Source organism: Lepisma saccharinum, chromosome 20, assembly GCF_977018435.1.
Source record: "Lepisma saccharinum chromosome 20, izLepSacc3.1, whole genome shotgun sequence".
Lineage (NCBI taxonomy): Eukaryota > Metazoa > Arthropoda > Insecta > Zygentoma > Lepismatidae > Lepisma > Lepisma saccharinum.
In genome coordinates, this window is record NC_139248.1 from 31,347,797 (window position 1) to 31,371,307 (window position 23,511).

General features: G+C 37.3%; 2 protein-coding genes across 3 annotated transcripts in view; both read left to right on the forward strand.

The window, feature by feature from the left end:
- LOC146003413 (uncharacterized) overlaps positions 1-9,941 on the forward strand; it is a 62,203-nt gene extending 52,262 nt beyond the window's left edge. Inside the window, exon 3 of the mRNA XM_083141697.1 lies at positions 9,800-9,941. Within this exon, the coding sequence (XP_082997823.1) occupies positions 9,800-9,941 (142 nt within the window). The remainder of the gene's footprint in view (positions 1-9,799) is intronic.
- LOC146003849 (inactive dipeptidyl peptidase 10) overlaps positions 1-23,511 on the forward strand; it is a 601,005-nt gene that overhangs the window by 136,629 nt on the left and 440,865 nt on the right. The gene's annotated exons all lie outside the window — the stretch shown is intronic.

The window sequence follows — 23,511 nt, forward strand, 5'->3', positions numbered from 1 at the left end:
ACTTGCTGTTTTCCTATGAGTTTCCCCAAAATATCAAACCGATTTTTATCTGTGCTTCCTCATGAGCAGAGGCACAACCACGGATTTTTCTCAGGGAGGGGGGGGGAAGTACCAGGACGATAAGCATGTAAATAATAATAATCATCATTATTATTGGCATTTTTTCCGTTAATTTAGGTAGTAACGGAAAACAAGCACACAAACTGTATTTTTGAAATACAAATACAAATATAATTACTTTTGTACATATGACATGTGTAACTTTCATGTAAAACATACGTTTTACACATATGCAACATGGAGCGACGTAAAATAAGAAAATACATGTGCAACATGTTAACACTAAATTGTGCACGAATTCAATGTTTCTTTAATACATATATAAATTATTTAAATATATTCCACAATCAACGCATCTGCCTCATGACAATCCAAAAACAAAAATGATATAAATTGTTTCTCACATGTGTGTGCTCCTTTTCCTCAAAACAATAATTCATACATTTAAAAAGAAACTGTTTAGCAACAACAGTCTTAAGTACACATTTGGTTCTATTTATCTCTCAAGTAATTTGTAATGCATTACAGAAGAGAATCACATTGCGAGCGAAGCAAGCAAGAACATTTTTAGATTCAATTTTTGCAAACTGAAAATAAAACTCATCACCAGGGAACGTATTTATATACCAGCTGGCCCATAAGTCAGTTGGCACTAGCAGTTATACAATACATTGCAAATTTGCCAACTGACTTATGGGCCACCCTGTATAGTAAAAGTGTACTAAATATGTAAATGCATATTTAGTTATTTTCACCAAAATATGCAGTGAAATATGGGCTTAAAATTGTAAAATTTACATTTGTAATAATATACACCAGCTGTATAAAATTGTTTACAATGTTGCAACATATTTGCGAAATCAGAAGGAGTTACATAAACTTAAGTATAATGTTGTCGAGTCCACAAGCGCCGCCACGGGAGTATCTAAATGGATGGTTTCTCAAGTTTTGAAAGAATTGGATTGGATTGATTTGTTGTTGTAAGTCCACTTTATGCACAGTAAGGCTAATCGGGACTGGACGTACAGTTTAAAGTGAGATCCGAACCACTATGTGCCTCCACCGGGAATCGAACCTGGGATCCCTTGATTACAAGGCGACGACGCTACCACTGCGCCATCGGGGAGTTCAAGTTTTAAAAGAAGGAAAAGAGTCGTTGGCGAAAGGTGAGCTGAAGTTATGTACTCCGACAAGTAGAAAACAGCCCAGGAAAATGCGAATACAAATTTCGTTGAAAATCCTCAGACCATTTCGCTCCCTCCAGGTTGCAACACTGCGAACCAACGTCGCTGCGGAGAATGGAGTGGGTAAATGTGATGTGAGCTGCTCAACAGCTATTTGCAACGTCTTGTTTTTAAACTTGTCAAGTTAAATTAGCCAGACAATGGGCTGCTTGGGATTCTCTTCCCATGTTGCCAAACAACAGTTTGTAATAAGCAGGAGCTGATGCTTGAGCCCTCATTCTCTTTTGTTGACAACAATTGCAAATCAACAGGAATTTCAACTGTTTTACAATAGCAAAAACTTGGAAGATATAAAATTAAAAACGCTATTGTTCGCATGACAGAAAACTTTAGTTTTTTAACATTTCTTCGGACTTTCTCACTTATTCGCAAGAAATTCACTCAACTCTTTTGGTCACACTGGGGCATGTAGTTATTGCGCGAATATGAAATATATGTTGAGAAATGTTCTCAAATATGTAAATAATATGTAAAAATAGCTAAAATATGTAAAATATGAGCCATATGTACAAATATGGAAAACAAAAACTGCATTTTCCGAGTCTACATGCCATGATGTGCAAAGATAATGCAAAATATAACCGTTTTGAGATTCATACATAAATATATATTTACATATAAATCCGTTCCCTGCTCATCACTGATCCTCATAGTTGCGATTAGCTCGAAGTTGCAGAAAAGCGACGGTAAATAATAAAAATACGAATACAAAGCTAAACAATTCAATATTCTAAAGACGAATTCAGTTGAAATATGTTTTAATACATAACTACACTTGTGTTTAACGATATTTCAGAATCTCTTCAAGATCCCTAGGGCTATGTTTTTCATAGTTCGACAGAAACACAATCCCTTTTTAGTTGTGAAACGACGCCTCCAACCTGTTCCCTCCACAAGAACCGAAGCATCTCCTTCCAACTTATCTTAAATGAACAGAAATACCTCATTCAGTTCTATTTATAGACCTCCTTATAGTACGTAATGAGGCCTTAGCCGGGATACAAACGCAAGGCCCGCTCGCTCTTCGTTCCAAAACCACCGGAGCCGATTCTTTCTCACGAAAGCCTGAAGATATTAATTTATCTCGGCTTCTGCATGTGCGAAGGCCTCCTCCCGTGACGTCACTGGAAATTGCTCGATCGATAGGGAGCGCTCGGGTTGTGTGTGTCTGACGCGGGGATCCTTTTTCGGGGAAAATGCATAAATGAGCAGCACGTAATCAGATCTTAGAGGAAACAAGGAACTACAAATTAGACGTGATCCATCGTTTCTCGTTCTTTGTTCACGAGCCTCCATTCTTCACTTGAGTCTCGTACTCTTTACTTATGGACGAATCTCTCGTCGCCCCTATTATTCTCCCGGACGCAATCTTAGTTGGACGCAAATTGCCAAGACTTGGGCTTGTGCCCCCAACTTCCCCTCCTTGCTCACGAGACAGCGCTGCTTCCTTTAAAAAATCCCTTAAGGGGACGAGGGACAATTTCGCACCAGTTGTGCATTTATTTCAACATCGTCCGAATGGGCAATGCTACTGAGGAAAAAAGCTGGTGGTCAATAGAATATCAATTTCCCCACATGTTGCAAGTGAAAGTGTTTTTTTAAAGTTGATCATTAAGCTAGATACGATGTTTGGAAAATATGATGAATAAGAATATTCAGAAACCCATGTGTTCCTTATGGGGAATCAACTTCAACTTCAAGTTACGGCTAATCAAGTTGAAGTTTCGACATTTCCGCCTGTCAATTACTTCAGTCTGTCCTAATTCCGTTGATATATTTGTCTATGCCATCGGAAGTTTGATATTCCCAAGAGAACAAATAAAATAATACTTCCATAAGAGCAATGTATTTCTCCTTGCCTCCTACGGCCATCCTGGCAGTGTTGCCACACCTGATGTACATAAAAGAACTAAATTTCACCGTAAACGGAGCAAGATTTACGAAACTGAATGAAGTGCCCCCTTGGGTACTTTTAGGTGTCAAATGAGTGGGGGTTTGGGTGAGGGGCGCTGTTATTGCCGTTAGCTTTAAAGTGATGACAATTTATTCTTAGTTTCCACCGTCTAGATCCAGCGGCATCACCCATCTCAATAATCCACCGATGGTCGTATGAAATCGAAAATATTGTATTCCCGGATAACAATATTACGTCCTCTTCACGTCAGCCAAGGCCCTATAAAGAAAAGTAGCTGGGGATGTGACAGGGGGTAGGGCGATGCAGCCAATATAACAATGTCACGTCACGTGCAAAATGTATACTTACGACAGAAGTTGTCTATGTAAGCCGGAAACAATGATGGCATAGGGACGTGTGCCATAGTTCACAGCCAAACTAGTGCACGAAAGAACCAGATCTGGCTCCAAAATAGCGAAGCTGGCAACAGTGATCGGCAGCTGCCGAAGAGAGAAGGACTTATGGGAAATTGTCCCTCCCCCCTTTAGTAATACTCACACACTTTCTTGAGTCAAGTAGATACATGTCACAGTTCCCTGCGGTCAGGACATACTTGAGCGAGCTGTTGTGATCTTAGACGTGCTCGCAAGATGAATGTGAATTGAACAGCTTGCGTTTTTTCTTTCTTTATGAACGGAGATCGTGTGTACGCATTGGCGTATACAAAGGAGAGGTGATGGAGCTACAGCCCTTCCAGAAATTTTGAGAAAATAAAGATTTTCAAATGAAAGCAGAAAGAATTCTGAAGAAATCAAAGTGATGAATGCAAATCCATCTTAAAATAACACATATTACCACTTTCGTCTTATAACAACTTTTAAGACGAAGGATACGAATGGAAATAATGAAATATTTTGCAGTATTGAACGCCCACCCCCTTTGTTCCTTCCAAACAAAATCTGCGTACGGAGTGCATATATGGCACTATCATTTGTGAGATAAAAGTATAACAAGTGTGCCGCGTCTTCCCGATAGCGTAGTGGTAACGTCGTCTCCTCGTGATAAAGGAGTCCCGTGTTCGATACTCGGCGGAGGCACATGAAAGTGGTTCGTATCCCACTTTAAACTGTAGGTCTATTAGCTTATCTGTACATAAGTGGACTTGAGACACAAAACTCAATGAGCGTTAAAAAAAATCATTGGATGTGGCGTGATCAGCCCGTTAACTCGTACACCCGTTATTGATGTGGATTTCTTAATTAGAACATTACATTTATACTACGTTAGGGTGAGCCGAAATTCTTTCGATTTAGAAACACACACAGGGCAAAAAATTGAATTGTGTGGTAAAGCTTTGGCACACAAAACTTGAGAGATATATAAATTTATGTTTCTTCGTGGCAAGGTGGCACCTAAGATGCAGGGTTGTTAAAAGTCCACGAATTTGAAATAAATTCAATTCCGGTCCAGGAGAGAAAATCAGCAAGTGTGAATGGGTTCTGGACCGTAAAGAACCTTTTTTATCTGTGAAGTATTTCAATTCGGTCCAGGAACCTTTTTCTGAATGAACTTCAATACTGTCCAGGAACCGTTTTTCCAGGATCAATTTAAATACGATCCATGAACTTTTTCAAGTATCAATTTAAATTCGGTCCAGGAACATTTTTTCCAGTATGAATTTAAATTCGGTCCAGGGCCCTTTTATCCGGAAGAATTTTAATTCGGTCCGGGTGCCTTTTTCCCTGCATGAACTTAAATTCGGTCCATGAACCTTTTTTCAATGTAACAATACGCAACTTGGACCGAATTTAAATTGTGCGAGAAAAAAGGTTCCGGTCCTTTTGCGGTACCCAATAGAACCCATTAGACTTTATGGGTTCCTGGTCCTTTAACAACCAACCCTGCTAAGATCTAAAGGTGACCAGCATGTCACTGTCTTTACTTCTTCCTTCAGTCATGACGAAAATTGTATTCGCGTTGTATTTCATTTTTATTGCACTAAAGAGTGTATAAAAATGTACGAGGATAGCACAATTTGTCTGTTCATTGCTGAGGTGAACAGAAATATGTCAAATATCATCGGTGAGTAGTAGCAGTTGTCTTTTTGTGTGTAGCAGGTAAGAAGATATACAATACTCAATATATACGTGAATGAGAAGAGTCTCGGTATCTCAATTAGTACAACATCTGGCTATCACGCGGAAGACCCTGGTTCGAATCCCGGGGCATGTTATCTGGACCAGGATTTTTTTCAAGCTTTTATTTCCATATTTCTGCCCGGCTCTGAAACACACCCAGCCTCGTAAATGGGTACTTGGGGGGCAATCCTGTGGGGTAAAGCAGCCGGGCGTGATGCTGATCTCATCATCCCAACTATGGCAGAGTTCAAGAATATGTAGACCTCTATACCTCCACATCACCATATATGCCTTCATGGCACGTGTGCACACGGACAGGGGTAACCTTACCTTTTTTATCTTATACGTGGCTTAGATTTGCTGACAATGCAGACAGTGGAGTACCGGTTGGGATAAGTTTGACGGAGGTTACAATCTTTCTTTTACACAGTTTTCCTGTAAAATGCCTCCCCGATGACGTGTCAGTAACGTCATCCTCTTGTAATCAAGGGGTCTCGGATTCGATACCCGATAGAAGCACATAGTGGTTCGGATCCCACTTTAAACTGAAGGTCCAGTACCGATTAGCCTGTTTATCCACCAAATTGCACATTAAACAAAAACTAGAATATAACTCAAGTTTTCATGTAAAGATCAGCGAATATGACAGATTTTGTTGAGAAAACCAAGGAAGGGACTCGTGTCTTTTCCATAACTGTCATAGCTCCCAAGGAATATTCAGAGCACATTCCTTTTGCAGATGGAAGGAAATTTGAGCAATGAACCTTCTGTAAATCGGATCTACGAAAGGTGGTTAAAAAACTTATGGTATTTGGAATATACTATTATAAACTCCAATCTATGGTTCAATTTCTTTAAAAAACAATAGGGTATATGGAGTATGTTATAACCCCTCACCTATAATTCAACACTCTCAATAGGATTTTCGGAATATATTGTATCCTCCAACCTATGATTCAACTTTATTAAAGACAACAACAGGGTATTTGTAATATGTTATAAGAGGGAACGGAACTTCAGGTAAATAAATGTTTTTTTCTGCGATAAGATAGAGACCCTCGTTTTTGTCAAAATTCTGATCATAGCCTTATATGTCAACACAGCAAATTTTATTTTACATAAAAACACATATTTTCCAGTTTTTCCGTATGTAAATACATATTTTGCGAATTATCATTTTAAATACATAAAATCGCTCATTTACTTCAGCTACCTCGAAATGCTCGAAGGAAAAATGTTTATTCTCCGCACCTCTTTCATATTGAGTGTGTTTGGTTTGTTTTGTCTTTGAACACGCTCGCTGGCAGGATCTGGTGCCTCGCCTACGATCCTATTTGGGGAGAATATTACCCCCACTGGATCTAACCCTCAAGTGCTCATGTCTAAATGTACAGAAATGTTTGGGAAAAATCAAGGGTTTCAAACTTTGTACCAAATTGCACGTGTTTTGGAAGGTGAGGAAGAGGAAGCTTTGGAAAACTTCAGCGTTAGTGACATTTCGTGCTTCAAATATGCAAGAATTGTTTCTTGTGACGTGGAGCGATCTTTCTCACAATAAAAGATGCTTTTTAGAGATAATCGTCACAGATTTACAATGGAGAATTTAGAAAAAAAAACTATGGGGATCCACTGCAACTTATCTAAAAAATAGCTCGCTAAGAGGTAAGTTTTTAGAAACTGATTTCAGGTGTTTAAAATGCATGTAATATTTTGCTTTTGTTACCAAATGTTTTTTTTTTAATTTTGTCACATATTTTCCTGTTTTTATCACATATTTTCAACATTTATGACACATAAAAAAATATATTTTTGAGTTTTTTAGCACATAAAGTTCCGTTCCCTATTTATAACCTCCAACCTGTGATTCAAGAAATATCTTGTAACCTCCAACCTATCATTCAACTTTCTTCAAAAAACAATCTGGTGTTTGAAATATGTTATAATCCCAACCTGTGATTCAAATATCTTAAAAAAAAGCATTCCACGAAAAGTGGTCCTGCTTCATGTAAATAACAAAATTAGTTAATCCAAAAATATTATTGTCTTTAAAATTGCATTAAAGTTTAATTGTTTGTGAATTCATATAATTTGCATATTTCACCAAAATTAAATTAGCATTTGTAGCCTATATGCTTCACAGACAAATCGTAACGTTCTACCCTGTAGAACGGGGATCGAACCAATGTAGCTCATTACCCAAATAATAACTCTTGCTTGCTGCGACGGCAATAATAGGGCCAGGGGTGAGGTAATTAACCTAGCATAAGTAATTAAAAGACATAAAATATGTTTTGTCCCAACCCTTCTGACTGAGAATGACAGGTTACAGGAATAACGTACCCCGGTTAAGAGTAAGAGAATGGGGGAAATGTATTAATGTTGTGGGGAAAAAGGAAAGAGGCGCGCTGGCATGGTTCAGACTAGGAGGATGGAAACAATTAAGGAAGATGAACGAAGAAGAGGAAACTATATGTTCTATGTGCGATGGAGAGGAGACGGACGAGCATGTCCTCCTGAACTGCCCTTCTACACGTGACCCAAGGGACAAGTTTCTGAAAACCTTAAGAGCGAGGGAGGTGATAGAAGTGGTAAACGATAGAATGAAGACAAAAGAAGCGGGACAACAAGTTGGGAGATAACTGTGGGAACTAAGAGAACGGCGGGATAAAGCTATTAGAGAAGACAGCGGAATTAGCGATCATGCTCAAACCGAGCCATCTTTATAGTGTAACGTAAAGTGTAAACACCCCTTTTCACTTAAAGAATAGGGCGAGTTTGTGTGGGAAGTGAAAGATTGAAATAGAAGTAGAGACTCGAGACCAAAGGAACCAGACACATACATTTATTTGATTTCTAAACTATACTTATTGTGTCTAATTTTCTTATTTTCTAATTTTCTTATATCTAATTTTCTTATTTTCTTATATCTGATCACCTACTAAGAGTATCTGTATATTAACAGAAGAGGTTGCAATATTAATACATGACTGTATAGAGAGAGTAAGTGTGTGTAAAGTAAAATTTATGTAGTGCGTACTGCGTACAGCTCGCACAAGGAAAATATAGAAAAAACAGACCCTTTTCATCTCGAACCTCCTAGTTTTGTTACCTTGCCACTCACCTTCCTCTTAAGGTCGGCGTCCCGCCGCTTTCTGTCAGAAACCTCTTTCCTCAATAAAATCGAGATGCAAGTTCAGACAAGTCTTGGCATGATTCTACCCGCAGCGCTGGGGTATGTTATGAAATGAATTGAAATTTTGCTACATTTTTAAACTGTCACGTAACACAGTTTCGTTAATGTTCTTCATGCATTCAGGGTATGTCATCATACTCAAGATTTATTCATTTGTTAGCAGACACCACATAATTCTATGAAATCAGTTCCTTATGAATATTTTAATCCAATCTCACGTCTGCAACCTTATGTTTGGTGTGTGAAATGTCACACACATAACGCTGAAATGGCCCTTGCAACACCCAACTTATAATTCAACTTTATTTCTGAAGAAAAGTAAATTATTACACTACTATTTAAAAGCAGAGACATTGCCAATACAATTTACTGTTTGATAGAATTGGAAATATTATGCCTCTTTGACTTCATCTCTGCGCTTTACCTAACTAGATAAGTACTCATTTCATGTCTGGAAAACTCGAATAAAGCCTGAATCACACGGAACTGGATATCAAGTAGGAATGCTCTAGTTGACGCTGGACTGGCTACCCATTTGCTAGTTTTCGCCTCACACGGTACTTGTTACACCGTACTTGTCGATAGTCTTTCGTTCCCATAATGGCGGCCGCGCGAGATGTAAACAACGTATCACTTCACATTTTTAAAAGACTATAACTATTGAACCGAGAGGAATATCGCTTCGTATTAAATGGTTTTAGGTAGAGAAGAATGGCGCTGATTGAATACATACTTTACAACGTTTACTATACACGTATGGAAGAATATTTTAGCTTTTTCAATTGTAAACATGCCTTTCGTGCTGTATGCACTCGGAAACCACAGACAAAAAACGCTACTTTGCAAACTCAAAGATTATCTTCACATGGCCAAACTTTGCTCTGATTGGCTGTTCCACAGAATCTAGTCGAGGAAAGCAAGTAGCAATAAGAGCATGTCCTATTCCTCAAAACCAGTCAAGCAGTCAGCCAGCCGACCATGATTTCTACCTAGAAATCAGTTCATCGCCAACTAGGGCATTCCAACTAGATATCCAGTTCCGTGTGATAGGGGCTTAAATTCCATCTTCCCATGTGAAGAATCATCTCAGTCAGTCTACGTACCCAGAAATAAACCCAAATTAATTTGCGTGCGTGTAGGATGCGTTTTGTACATCCAACTTCCTACAAAGAATCTCCCAACCCATTGTCACGAGAAACAATAAGATGACGTCAACAGAGGGTAATGCACATTGTCATAAAAGTTTAATCCCGTTGTGATTGTTCAGCAGCATCTCCGTCCTGTTTATCATACAGCATGCCTTCACAAAAGAGAGCAAGAAGTTCCTGGAGACTCCAGAGTTCTTAGATCAGACATGGATGGCGGGTACAGACCTGTGTTTCCTACCTACCAGTGCTGGTATATTCATATGACTACCACTCTATTGAAAAATAAAAATCCTTTCATCAGGTGTGTTTCAAGAACTTGATCGCTCTTCCAGAAACGCCCTCAAAGTAAATGATTATGCTTATTCAGTGGACTCTCCAGGGTTGCAACTCAATGGGAATTCCTTGAATTCCGGTAATTCTGCGTGAATTCTGCATGAATTTTTCTCCGTAAACCTGAAAAATTGCAACTTTTATTAATCCAAATCACATTGAATTTTTACATATTTATAAATGGCCCGAGCCAAGTTTTTCACAATTTAGCTTTTACTTTTATAGAGGAAGGAAGAGAGAGCTGCGTGGAAAAAAACAACACAATTCGCTCTATGCATTTACTTTGTTAGTGTCCTTTGCATAACAATCACCATAACATTTGTGACTTGGGTTTGAAGATGTATTTCGAGTCTGAGTGTGTGAAATGTCAAATGTAAACTCCGTATCTTAAATGAAATTTCTCAAATCTGTTTAATTGAGTTGAATTAGAATTTTGGATATGAAAAGACTCAGATCTTTTATATTGTTCATATACGTAATTGTGTATGCGTGGGTCGTGGGAAGCGGCAATACTTAAGGTTGAAATAGAGAAAACATCTCCTTCTACTACCCTTGAATTTTTTTGAATGTTCACCTTCCAAACCGAAAATTATACTTGAATTTCATCACGGTCCTGGAGCAGCCATACTACTCTCTCTAATTCGAACTTGGATAATTCGAACAGAAGTTCATTCCCCTTGAAACTATCTTTAATTTGGATAATTTGAACTCTCTCTTTTTGTGTCCTCTTGGAGTTCGAATTATAGAGACCACTGTAATTAATAGTTGTAAAGTACTGCCAAATTCGAAAATTTGTGTCATCATGTTTACGTGTTATCAGTAGAGAGAAATGAAGACATGAAATATAGCAGAGGATGAAGGAAGAGAAGAGGAATAAATGAAACGAGATACAGAGAAAGAGCGAGAGAAGGGAGAGGTGCGAGAAATGAAGAGAGAAAGAGAAGGAAGTTAAAATAGAAGCAAGAGTGAGTGAGTGAGAAAATGAAAGAAAGAACCGAGGAGAGATAAGAGAAGGTGAAATATAGAATGAAGACAGAAAGAAGCGAGGAAGACAGATAAAGTTGAATGAAATATGGAAACAAGACAGACATAGAAGGAGATAAAGAATCGAGAGAGAGAGAGAGATATAAAGGAAGATGAAATATAGATGCAAGGCAGACACACGCAGTCGGAGAAAGAAAAAATTGATAAAAAAAGACAGAAAAACAGTCGAGAAAATATAGATAAATGAAATGATCAAAGGAATAAAAGAGGAAAACAAGGCAAATAAAAGAGGAAAGAAAAGTAGAATGAAGATAGAGGATAATAAAAGCAGAATAGAGACGGGCCATTCCATGTCAAATCAACCAATGGTCTGAACCTTTATAACTCAGAAATTGATAATAATGAAATTTTGCACCCAAATAGTCAATTGGTCTTTAAAAACATATATTGTTTTAAAAAAATAAAAGGGGTGTTTTTTAAATGTTCATTTTTTTGAGCTTTTGAAAAATCGCAAAGTTCACATACCACAGTCATGTTGCATTCATTAAAAACAGACTAGAATGACATCATATTTGAGCTCTCTAGTTCAAACAATTTTTGATCCACAGCTGTTTAAAGATTTCAAATTGTGGGAAATTTTGCTTTATTTGAAAGTCAATAACTAAAAACTCAGACCCCGATAAATCTGAAATTTGGCGGTTTTTGTCCTCTTGATAAGTACAATGTAGAAACAAAAATCTTAAAAATCTGAATCTTAGGGTTCAAAAAATTATTTTTTTATTGATTAATTTGATATGGAATAGTGGCCCAGAAACAAATAAAAGGATAAAAGATTAAATACTTTTTTTTAGCTATTATTCTAGGAGTACGTTGAGCCCCCTTGACCCTCCCTGCGTACGCCCGTGGGTACAAACACAATATGGCAATGAACATAGAGTTCCAAAACAATAATTATTCAAGCATTACGAGGCCCATCTTTTTCTCGTCTTAGGCAGACATCACATTCTCATCAACGCAAGCCAACATGACAAGGTAGCTTCCCATGCAGAGGAAGTGAATTTCCCGCCTCCATAAACCCATAATTTATCATCTCTCCTTAAGTACATCTTCCGAAATAACCTCTCCAAGGCGAGAAAACTTCAGCGAGACACACTGCTTGATGCATTCCCTCCAGCCACCTCGACACACGGGGAAAACAAAATGGCGGAAAAAATATGACCGCCATTAGGCTTATGGGACTGAAGAGGGAAGAATTTGAAATTCAAATTGCATCTTCCTCGAGGTGTTTCACATTAAGACCCTTTGTGTCGAGGTAACCCGGTAATATCAATATAAAAATTAATTTTCGGTTGAGGAGGACCGTGCTCCTTGGCGTTGGCTATGATTGTATCCATCAGCGGAGATTTCATGTTGAGTTCATAAGATGGCGACGTGTAACTACCACAAAGAAAAATATGCTTATTTTTCATTTTATTTTATTTATCACCTAAGACAGGGCTCTGGCTCCAATTAACAATAGGTGTACATACATAGAGTAATAACAATTCAAAAATAGAGATTATAACTATACAATACAATAGAAAAAGAGTGAAAGAGAAAACGCAACTACAGTAGTAATTACGTGCAGAATACTAGTACAAAATTAAAGCAGTGCATAAATCTAATAAGTCATATTTACAGAAGTATAACATTATACATATCTACACACAAACATTCATAATTATACTCATATACTCAATAAACACATGTACACACATACGCACATAATTATAGTACAGGGTGTGCACAAAGTCGCTTTCCCCAATAAATGAAGAAATAATATTTTGGGGAAAGCGACTTTGTGGCCACCCTGTATTTACATACATACTCACACACACAGAAACATATAGGTCTATATGAAGCAGCATAAGTTCTTCTTAATACCGGGTGTTGCTTTACCTTCCTTGAAACCTTAGCCACTGAGAAAATGTGAATTTACGGAGCTACGAGATATACACTGTATTAATTGTTTCGTAAACAAATTGAAAATTAACCTAATTTTCACCCCATGATAGTCACTGTCAGTGACTCAGAACTTGATTGATAACTTACAAATTTTGGGTGCGTCGGTACTAATGTCTATTTTGTACCCTTCAGTGTATGGGGGGAAGATCCCCTTATCTACAACCTTGACCTAAAAAAAGGGGGTGTTAAAGGCCCACCTGAAAAAAAGTTAAAAATGAAAGATTTAAAGAGACCTGCATAGAACAAACACAACACATTAGAAAGGTAAGGATAGTTTGAAAACTACCTCAGAAACAGTGGAAAAGGCCTGCTCTTCTCAAAAAGCTAAAACCATTGACTAAAACACATGTCATCGTCTTCCAATAAAGAAGACAAATAGTTGGAAATTTAAAACCCTGTCTGAGGTAATTAAGAAGAATGTGTCGAACACCTAAAACACGTTGCAAGCACGGCACAACGGAGGGTCCAGTCCTTGCAGCAAATGACGATGTGTGAGACGGCTGTGTCCGATTCGGAGCCTCGTTAAAATTACTTCCTCTCGACGGGAGGAGGAACGCCAAACACCAATGATGGGCTTGGTAGCTCGAATCTTGTTCCCCCTTATCTTATCCCTCTCTGCCTGCCACTTGTCAAGAACATAACTTAAATTACTCGCACAGTACCACCATGAACCTTGGCCCAATAGAAAATGAAAGGTTGTTATTAGCCTATCGTCTTTAGAGAACCATTGAACTTGAATACCTGACCTACCCGGCATGTAGTTTCACACTGTGAGTGAAATTTCCCAAATTGTGAGTGCATAACCTACCCGTTACAGTTACTTCCCCCTGTTTTTATTATTATTATTATTATTATTATTATTATTATTATTATTTTAAGACAGCTGAAGCTGTGTACGAAACAACTGGCTTCTATAATTTCCTACTGGTTTATTTTTTTCAGACTGAATGTAAGTATCTAACTTAGTAATTTTTCTCTGATTATTATTTGCGCAGAGAGCAATTGAACGGGAGTCATGGCCGCGGAGAAAAGCAGTGCGCACGTTCATTGGTCGAGCCCTCTCGATGTGTTTTCGTTCGTTTGCTCCAGAGATTCCCGAGTCATAATGTAGTATTAACGTGATCGTTTTGAAAATCCAGTTTTATATATATATATATATATATATATATATATATATATATATATATATATATATATATATATATATATACACCGTGCGTCCATTTCGATCTGCAGCCGAGAGATCGGGAGAAGCGTGGCGGGCGGCACTGACGGAGATGCCGACATTTGCGGCCTGAAATGCCCGCTTATTTTTATGGACATATGCAGACATTTATATAAATATTGCAAAACGAGCACTAACCTGTGTTATAGGAGTATGGTTTTAATTTTAGTAGCTTAGTGACTGTATGTGCCGATGATTTTGACACGCCCACCTCTTGTGAAACACGGCGTAGAGGTTTGTTTGGAGAACGTTCTAACGCTGCACCAATATCATCGAGTTTTGCTTCGGTTAGAATCCGTCGTTTTTGCTTAGGTGTTTTAAAATTTAACGATACAGTTTCTCGTAATTTAAGGACAAGATGTCTAACCGTATCTCTGTGTGGAGTTGAAACGCATGGGAATTTCTGTACAAATTACCTACACACGTCTCGACACGAGTTTGTTTTCACGTACGTGTCATACATAAAAAATCTTTGTTCTAACGTGAATCTTGCGGCTGGCATTCCAATCGTCTCACTGACACGTCACACATACACACTACAATAACACAAACAAGTAACTGCAAGTAACCAAGAATAACACTCTTGCGCTCAGTACGAAATTAACACGCTCTTGGTTTACATTGCTCGCCACTATATTTACAACTCTGTCTTCATCTAGTCGCGAAGGAACAAAAAACTCGAGCTCGGAGATTTCGGATTGCAAGGAAGCTCACGAAAACCATTCACTTTTAACGGTTTCTTCTACAGCGTAATCTTGATACAGTGTTGCACATTCAAAACCTCCAAACGATCCCCATCGGCACAAAACTCTTTCAAGGATATAAACTTACGGTATATATATATATATATATATATATATATATATATATATATATATATATATATATATTGGTTGTGGAAAAAATCGATGCACCAGTTAACAATTTATCAATTGGTATTATATACATGTATGCACATAATATTTACTCACAATTATTCCATTCGTAATAAATAGTTTCCAAATTTCATTACACTTTTACAGAATTATATTCGACTTATTAAGATATTTTGTAAGAATATAGATTACCGAGGATGAAGGTGAAGTCAGGAAACAAGGCAGTGTCAGTGGCGCTTGATGTCCACTCCTGTATAATTATTGTAAAAATGGTTCTCCGTAAGTTTCATAAAGTTTGCATTGAAATATAATGTGGTTCGGATTTGCAGTATATTCATTGCACAAACAAACTGGTGAAGTCACGAAATTCTTCTTGTAAAGGTAAGCTGCGGCGATAGTGGGATTTAACCTGCAGCGCATTATAGTTGTGAGGGAACTTCGGGAGAGTTGAATCTGTTTAAACCAACATTCCTTTGGAATTCTTTCTTGTATAGAATAGTACGCCTTACCGCATTGAGTGCCAGTATTTGTCCACAAGCTTTGCCAGTCAGTAAATAGTATTTTTTTTAGTGTCTGCTCTGATTCCAAAACTACGGGCGGAAACTTTATTGAAAGCGGCCGTTGGATTGTTTGATTCGCTGCATACTTTGCCAAAGTATCTGCTATATTGTTCCCTTCTATTAAAGAATGTCCAGGTGTCCAAATAAAGTTGATATCATATCCCAATCTCGTTAATTTCAGTGTGAGTATTCTTATGTTAACAATGTACCATTCCGTATGACATGACCATGATGCAAACTGTAAAGAATTTATCTCAGAGGCTGAATCGGTTGCAATTATACCTCAATTCAACTTCTTCTCTTGTACATAAAGCAATGCATGTCGTATTGCGAAAGCTTCTGGCAAAGGAAAGATTTTAAATTCTGCAGAATTATCACAGTAAAATGCTGCTCCTGTTTTTCCAGACGTTGATTTTGAAGCATCTGTATATATGTGATATTCACATTGTAATTTTGACTGTATGTAGCCTTGATATATATTATTTGAAATTGTAGGGATTGTCTTCCTGAAAACTCTACTTGGGTAGGCAGGAAAATGAATCCTCATGGGAGATATCATATTAAAGTAGAAAAATCCAGTTTTGATTAGCTCAACTTTCTTACATTCTTAGGTTGTCTGGAGAAAGATATGGAAACGGTTCCGATTGTTTTGTGATTTTATTTCCAAATTTCCTAGCAGAAAGACTAATTATCGTAGAATTTTGGCAATCATTGCCACACGAAATTTGAACCTTCCTTAAAGTAGTTAGCACTATTTGGATTTAACGAAAATGTTATTTATGTTGGAAAAAACGTAAAAATTTCCTTACGCAAGCATGGGCTCTCCACGTGGACAAGACATTCTTTGTCGATGGAGACGACAGTAAGTATCGTAGACTAGTGGGAATGAATGTAGAAGTAAATTACAACCCTTTTTTTAGAACGCTTAAGAAAGAAATGTCAGCAATTAAAGAAATTCTTTAAGAGAGAGAATGTATTGAACAAAATCTTCAAACATTTTGGCGGCAAGAAGAAAGTACACACATCTGAACAGCGCATGGCAAAGGAACATATTCCGTAAACTCCTTTGTACCTTATACGTGTGACCTAGGTAGGGCGGGCAGTCGTTCATAACCAAGACGATAGTAAACGAATGGCTGTTGGCAAGTACAGAATTATATGGAAGTGAAAAGCCAGTCAACAAGTAATCGCTAATACTGCGCAGTATGGTAAATCGAAGAAACCATGCAAAAATTTTATACCGGCATGATGATATCTCAATAAAATAAAATAAACTTGGGCCAGAAATATTACCGAATGAAGTCATTGAAGATTCTATCTTGATTTGCTTTTACATATATGGTTTGTTTGTATATATCGATAACATTACATACAATAATAATTAATTGTTTCCTTTTCGGAGGGAGACGTGTCCCTCCCACAAAATTAGCCAATGCTTAAAATATTCCTCTTTTTCAACTCGTGCGCCCCCTTTCCCCCCAAGAGATCAATCCTAGCAGTGGCCCTGCCTACCTTGTAACACGTTTAGCTCCTGTAAACTCGCTGGAAAAAATAGCGGAAAAAAGATTTAAGGAAATCTCGTGCCCAAAACTACCTTCCATGGAGATTTTGCGTGTCATGGAACAGTTTATGGCGAGTCGTCAAACAGAGACTGCTCCTTTCTTGCGAGCATTTCGACGAAAGTTTCCCCCTTCGGGCAGCAATTACGATGTTCGTGTGTTCGCATCATTGAATTAAGCATTCTTTACGCCGTCGCTTCTACGGCGCTTTTAGCACCCTTCGCTGGGAAGTAGGTCCCGTGGGGGATCGAGCCCAGGATGTTCTATATGCACCTGTTACTGCACTATCGATTAAGTCGATCCATATCTCGATTCCTGTGCTCGTCGTTTACTGTATAATAAAACCCTTGGCAGGTAGCTGCCGTGAGGAGGCATGCAAATATAGCTCCCCCTTTGGGAGTGAAACGAATCTCTCGCTTTGTCGAGATGGTTTGATTGATTTTCTAGCAAACGTGCTACAAGACGAAAACTTGACCACTGCTTATGTTAAACAACCTCTTTTGACCTTTCCGTTCCAAGGAGCTAGCATTAATCGTGCTGGTTAAGCGTTGTGTGCAGTGGCGTATCTTACGGACTAGCTGATTGGGGCTTTGCGACGACCGAAGCTGGAAAATACACTGGAATTAATGGGAATTTTCACGTTTTTGTCGACGACTATTTCAACATATCAACACGAGTTTGTTTTAATTCTGTTATTAAGTCCACAAATAGGGTAATCGGGATTGGAGCTACAGTTTAAAGTAAGATCCGGATCACCACCTATGCACCTCCGCTGGATATCAAACCCGGGACTCCTTCATTACAAAGCGAAGACATTACCACTACACCATAGGGAAGGTCCCTATATGGACACGCTGACTCGTAAACTTGTTTCCTTTAAATTCCTTCAAACTTCAAATTCTCTGTTCTCTTGTTAATTCATTCGTAGCTACATCATCCCATACGACTCTCTCAGTATTCTTGTCATTTCCCTTACATTTCTGTTACGATATGGGTTTCGCCGACATCACTTTCCTCATGCATGTAATCTTTATACGTGTGTGTTAGGTCTAGCCAACTCAGTGGTCAAGTTCGGAAACTCGCCAACGAAGGTAGCAGATTCGAATTCTGGTCTGGAAATGTTTTTGTCATATCTTGAATTTCCTCTACGATTACCATACAGAACCATAGAAACGATGTACTATAAAAATAAATGTGTTCTCAGTCACACTTTGAACTAACATGACACGTTTGGTTAAGTTGTTTGGTAATTCTAAACAAAAAAATGGTACTGTATACTAAATTTGGTATTGCTTACCTAACATTTTCATAAGTCTAAACATATGTATGCGATTACTAAAAGAATTTTATTCGATGTACCCTTGTCCTTGAACCTTCTCTTAAATAGGCTTGTCGCCTATTTAAATAAATGTTAGGTTACCAAAAACTACAGGATGTCCCAAAATGAATGTTACCATTTCAAGTGTAAATAACATCTTTATTAATCAATCTGTTGACAAGAAATTTGAATGGCACATAGTATACAAACAGGAGATTCATTATTTAGGTGTGGAATATGATACCCCGTAGGTGGGCTGCATTATTCGCCAGACAGACACGTGCCCTTTCCATTAGCTTGTTCCATGACTTTCCTTAATGTGTCTTGAATCTCCTCCTGGATGTTGTTTTTGAGATGGAGAGTGTCCTGGACCTACTTCAGAACACCCGGTCTTTGAGGTAACTCTCATAGGAAATAGTCTAGTGTTGTTAAATCAGGGGATCTGGGAGGCCAGTTAAAGTCAGAGTATCGAGAGATTATCCGTTCTCCAAAGACCCAAAGTGTCTGTCTGGCGAATATTGGAGCTCACCTACGGGATATAATATTCCACTCCTGTTTATACTATGTGTCATTCAAATTTCTTGTCAACAGATTGATTAATAAAGATGTTATTTTCAATTGAAATGGTAACATTCATTTTGGGACACTCTGTATTTTTCTGTGTAATATGCTATCTTTATGAAAGGGTCTAACTTTTTTTTTAAAAAAATCTATCTTTTACGTGCAAACCTTAAAGGCTATACAACAATCTGATATTCTCACATCGTTACACTTCGCAAATCTCAATAAAGTTATATAAGATTGTCTGAAGTTTGGTTTTTGAAACATAACAAACTGAGTAATCCTCAAAACACATTCTGATTATTTTTTACTGTTATATTAATTGTGAAATTATTATAAAATCAAATCAGATTTGCAGAACAACAGTGATTGAGTTGGTGTTTTAAGTCCACTTTATGCACAGTAAGGTTAATCGGGACTGGACCTAAAGTTTAAAGTGGGATCCGAACAACTATGTGCCTCCACCGGGAATCGAATCCCGGACCCCTTGATTACAAGGCGACGATTCTACCACTGCGCCATCGGAGAGGCCCAGGGAACAAAAATGACAGAGATGAGATATGCAATCGAACTTGGGGAAGACTTTTTAATTATGGTACATAAGAACCTATGTTGTCAAATAATAAAGAAACATTACATGTGAATTGCTTTTCAAAATAGGTTGTATTTCATAAGTATGTTAATCTAATATTGATACTATATTACAAGGACCTATTTAGGGAGGGTACAAGGGGTCAGGACCCCCTCGAAAGACTTACCAAGTACTAAAAATAAATAATGTAAACATACTTGTTTATCATGGAGTTTTGGACTTTTGACCACTGTTAATTTTTACAAAAAAAAAAAAAAATTACCTACGTTTCGGAGGCCGAATCTGCCTCCGTCTTCAGGGTAGCGTGTAGTCTGTTATGTCACATAAATGGTTGCCTAGGAGGATTGTTCAAGGTGACCTAGGCTTCACCGCGTCTGCAGTCACAAGGACCTCATATACGAAAAAAGTGCCAGGTAGAGCCTAGGTCTCCTTGAACAATCCTCCTAGGCAACCATTTATGTGACATAACAGACTACACGCTACCCTGAAGACGGAGGCAGATTCGGCCTCCGAAACGTAGGTAAAAAAATTATTTTTTTGTAAAAATTAACAGTGGTCAAAAGTCCAAAACTCCATGATGAATAAATCACCACTGATTAGCTACAAAGAATACTTGTTTAGCATTTATTGAATAATAAATGGTTATAATTTTCTCTGAGCTTATTAGAAGGCAAGGATTACATTGGAATCAAACGACTTTGAAGACAATACGAAAGATTTATGATTCCACACTACTATTTGTGATAATATGCATAAAATATTAATCAGGGACTTTACTTTTCGCCAACTGGATCTAACATTCTTTTTTTTTATTCAATATATATTCAATTCTTCATCTATTTGACATTAATTTATTTACCAGGGCACTTGTTTTTATGCACATTATGCCTATCTTAACTACAGGTAAGCTAGATAATTAATACGTGCTGTTACATCTCTATTCTCATACTTATTTCCTATTCATTTAATAATAACAATATAATATTCATTAATGTATAATTTAATTAGTACTAATACAATTATAACAATTGTTTTAATTTAAACATTATTATTATTATTATTCCTGAGGGGCATTTGGTTCGTACCCCCACCCCGAAATATATTTCCAGATACGTGCTTGTATTGACGTTGAGGAATTGCATTAATTATGCATTTGTTAATTTACCTTCTACTGCTTTACTCCATATGTAATATTGATTTTGTTTTCGTCTTTCGGTCTACAGAAGAACATGATGTGTGAATGGGAATCAGTGATTTGTAGATGTGTCATACACATTGATGAAATTTACTTCCGTAGGAACTGGTTAATGAAAAATCTACAGACTAATTCCATGGTTATCAAATCGACACAGCAAGAAAAAAACAATGAGAGATTTCAATAATGAAAAATACTTGGCAACAAAGCTTCAGCGAAATCCACTTAAAAGAACCGCGACGGCTTAATGAACTTATGACTGTGCGTTAAAACAATACACACGTGTTAGCAAACGAAGGTAATCCAGATGATGGTCGATATCGGGTTCAACATTGCTTCTCGGAAGCCAACATGCGAATTTGAACAGTGGGGGAGGCTCTCTAATGTAGGTGACTGCGTATGAGGTGGGGGAGTTTACTGCGAGGAATGTGATGTTTCTATACTGGTAATCAAGAAACCATATATTTACATATTTATTTTACGTTGTACACTGACTCAACTTGTTATTCCTATTATCATTATTAATTGCTTACACTAAGATTACATACTTGCATTACTGATTTTGCACCTTTTCTAATAACATTCATAATTGTTTTACTCTACACACATTATATTAATACTTATCTTGCATATAGGCTTCTTCAGTTGTAACGTCGAAGCCTTGTATTCAAGGGGTAACGGGTTTGATACCCGGTGGAGGGTCATAAAGGTTCGAATCTCACTTTAATCTGTAGGTCCAATCCCGTTTAGCCTATCTGTGCATAAAGTATACTCATTACAACTTCTCAAAAACTTATGTAACATGTGTCGATAACTTGAGTGTCGAGTGTTTTCCTCTTTAAGTCACCTTTGTGCAACGATCGGTTAATCAGGTCTGGACGTACAGTTTAAATTGGTATCCGAACAAATGTGCCTCCGGGAACACTTGATTACAAAGCAACTACGCCATTCATGAGTCACTTATGTTATTACTATATAAGTAAAATATAATAAACAGTTAAGGATAAAATACAAATCAATAATTTCATAATTAATGTTTGTAAGCAACAGATAACATCCTGATGATGCGTTTGATATTCGAGAAATGCTATGAATATGATATAGATTTGCATGTTTTGTTTATTGATTTCAAACAAGCCTTCGACTCAATATATAGACCAACAATATTACAAAGGTTACAAGAAATTGGAATACCAAATAAATTAGTAAGATTAATCCGAATGACAATTCAAAACACTAGAGCCTCAGTTAAAATTGAAAATTCAAGATCGGACTTTTTCGATGTCATGACAGGAGTCCGCCAAGGAGATCCTCTTTCAGCAACATTATTTAATTTAGTTTTGGACTCGGTGATTAAAAAATTAGATGTGAGAGGAGACATCAGTACTAGACTAAAACAAGTCACAGCATATGCTGACGATGTAGCTATTGTAGCAAGAACTAAGAAAGCTCTTTCAGAAACATTTATAAGTCTAGTAGAGGAAGCTGCTAGAGTAGGACTCCAAGTCAATGAAAAGAAAACTAAATACATGAATATTAATAGAACAAACATGAATAATAACAGATCAATATTAATAAATAATTACTCTTTTGAATGTGTTAGTAACTTTACATACCTTGGATCTACACTTAACGAAAACAATAAAATAGAATCTGAAATAGATGAAAGAATAAAGAAAGGTAATAAGGCCTATTATGCAAATGTATCCCTGCTAAAATCGAAATTTCTGAAACGAAATACAAAAATGAAGATATATCTTACTATGATAAGACCAGTGGTTACATATGCTGCTGAAACCTGGACCCTAACACAGAAGGATAGAAACAAATTAAGTATATTTGAGAGACAAATTTTAAGGAAGATCTTTTGCCCAGTACAGATAGAAAATGATATATGGAGAATAAGAAATAATGTGGAACTAGAAAAATTAATCAATGGTGCAGACATTATAAGATATATTATAAGATATATTAAAAGTCAAAGAATTAAGTGGTTAGGCCACATACAAAGAATGGATAACATGAGAACTATAAAACGTATACTAGAATGGAAACCTATGGGAAGGCGACCAATTGGAAGACCTAGGATGAGATGGATTGAAGATGTATGCGAAGATTTAAAGATTCTCAAAGTTAGAAATTGGAAAGAAATGGCAAAGAAGAGGAAAGATTGGAATGATTTGTCTGAGAAAGCTAAAACCCACAAAGGGTTGTGATGCTAATGGAAGAAGAAGCAACAGTAAGAGAAATTGCTCGTCTTAGTACTATAAAATCGATTGTTTTATAAATAGTGATTAAAAAACAATAGTTGTATTATGCAGAGGCTAATAGAAACTTTTACACTTTGGACATTTGTATCGCCACCGAGATATTAGAAGAAGATTACTGTATTGCAATATGTACTATCGTAAACTTGCTTCACAATACTGTGTCCCAGGAGTCTATGCAGCAAGCGAACAAAAGTAAGTCCTCTGATCAATTAGTGATTCGACACGGCACGACCAATAAACGCGTGAGAAGAAGTGAGTGCATGGAGGTGAAACCGTGGCTTCAGCCATCAGCCGTTTGCAGCAGAGAGCCCTGCTTCGCTTCGCCCACTCCTTTTCTCTACTGTTATTCCTGACGTTGCTC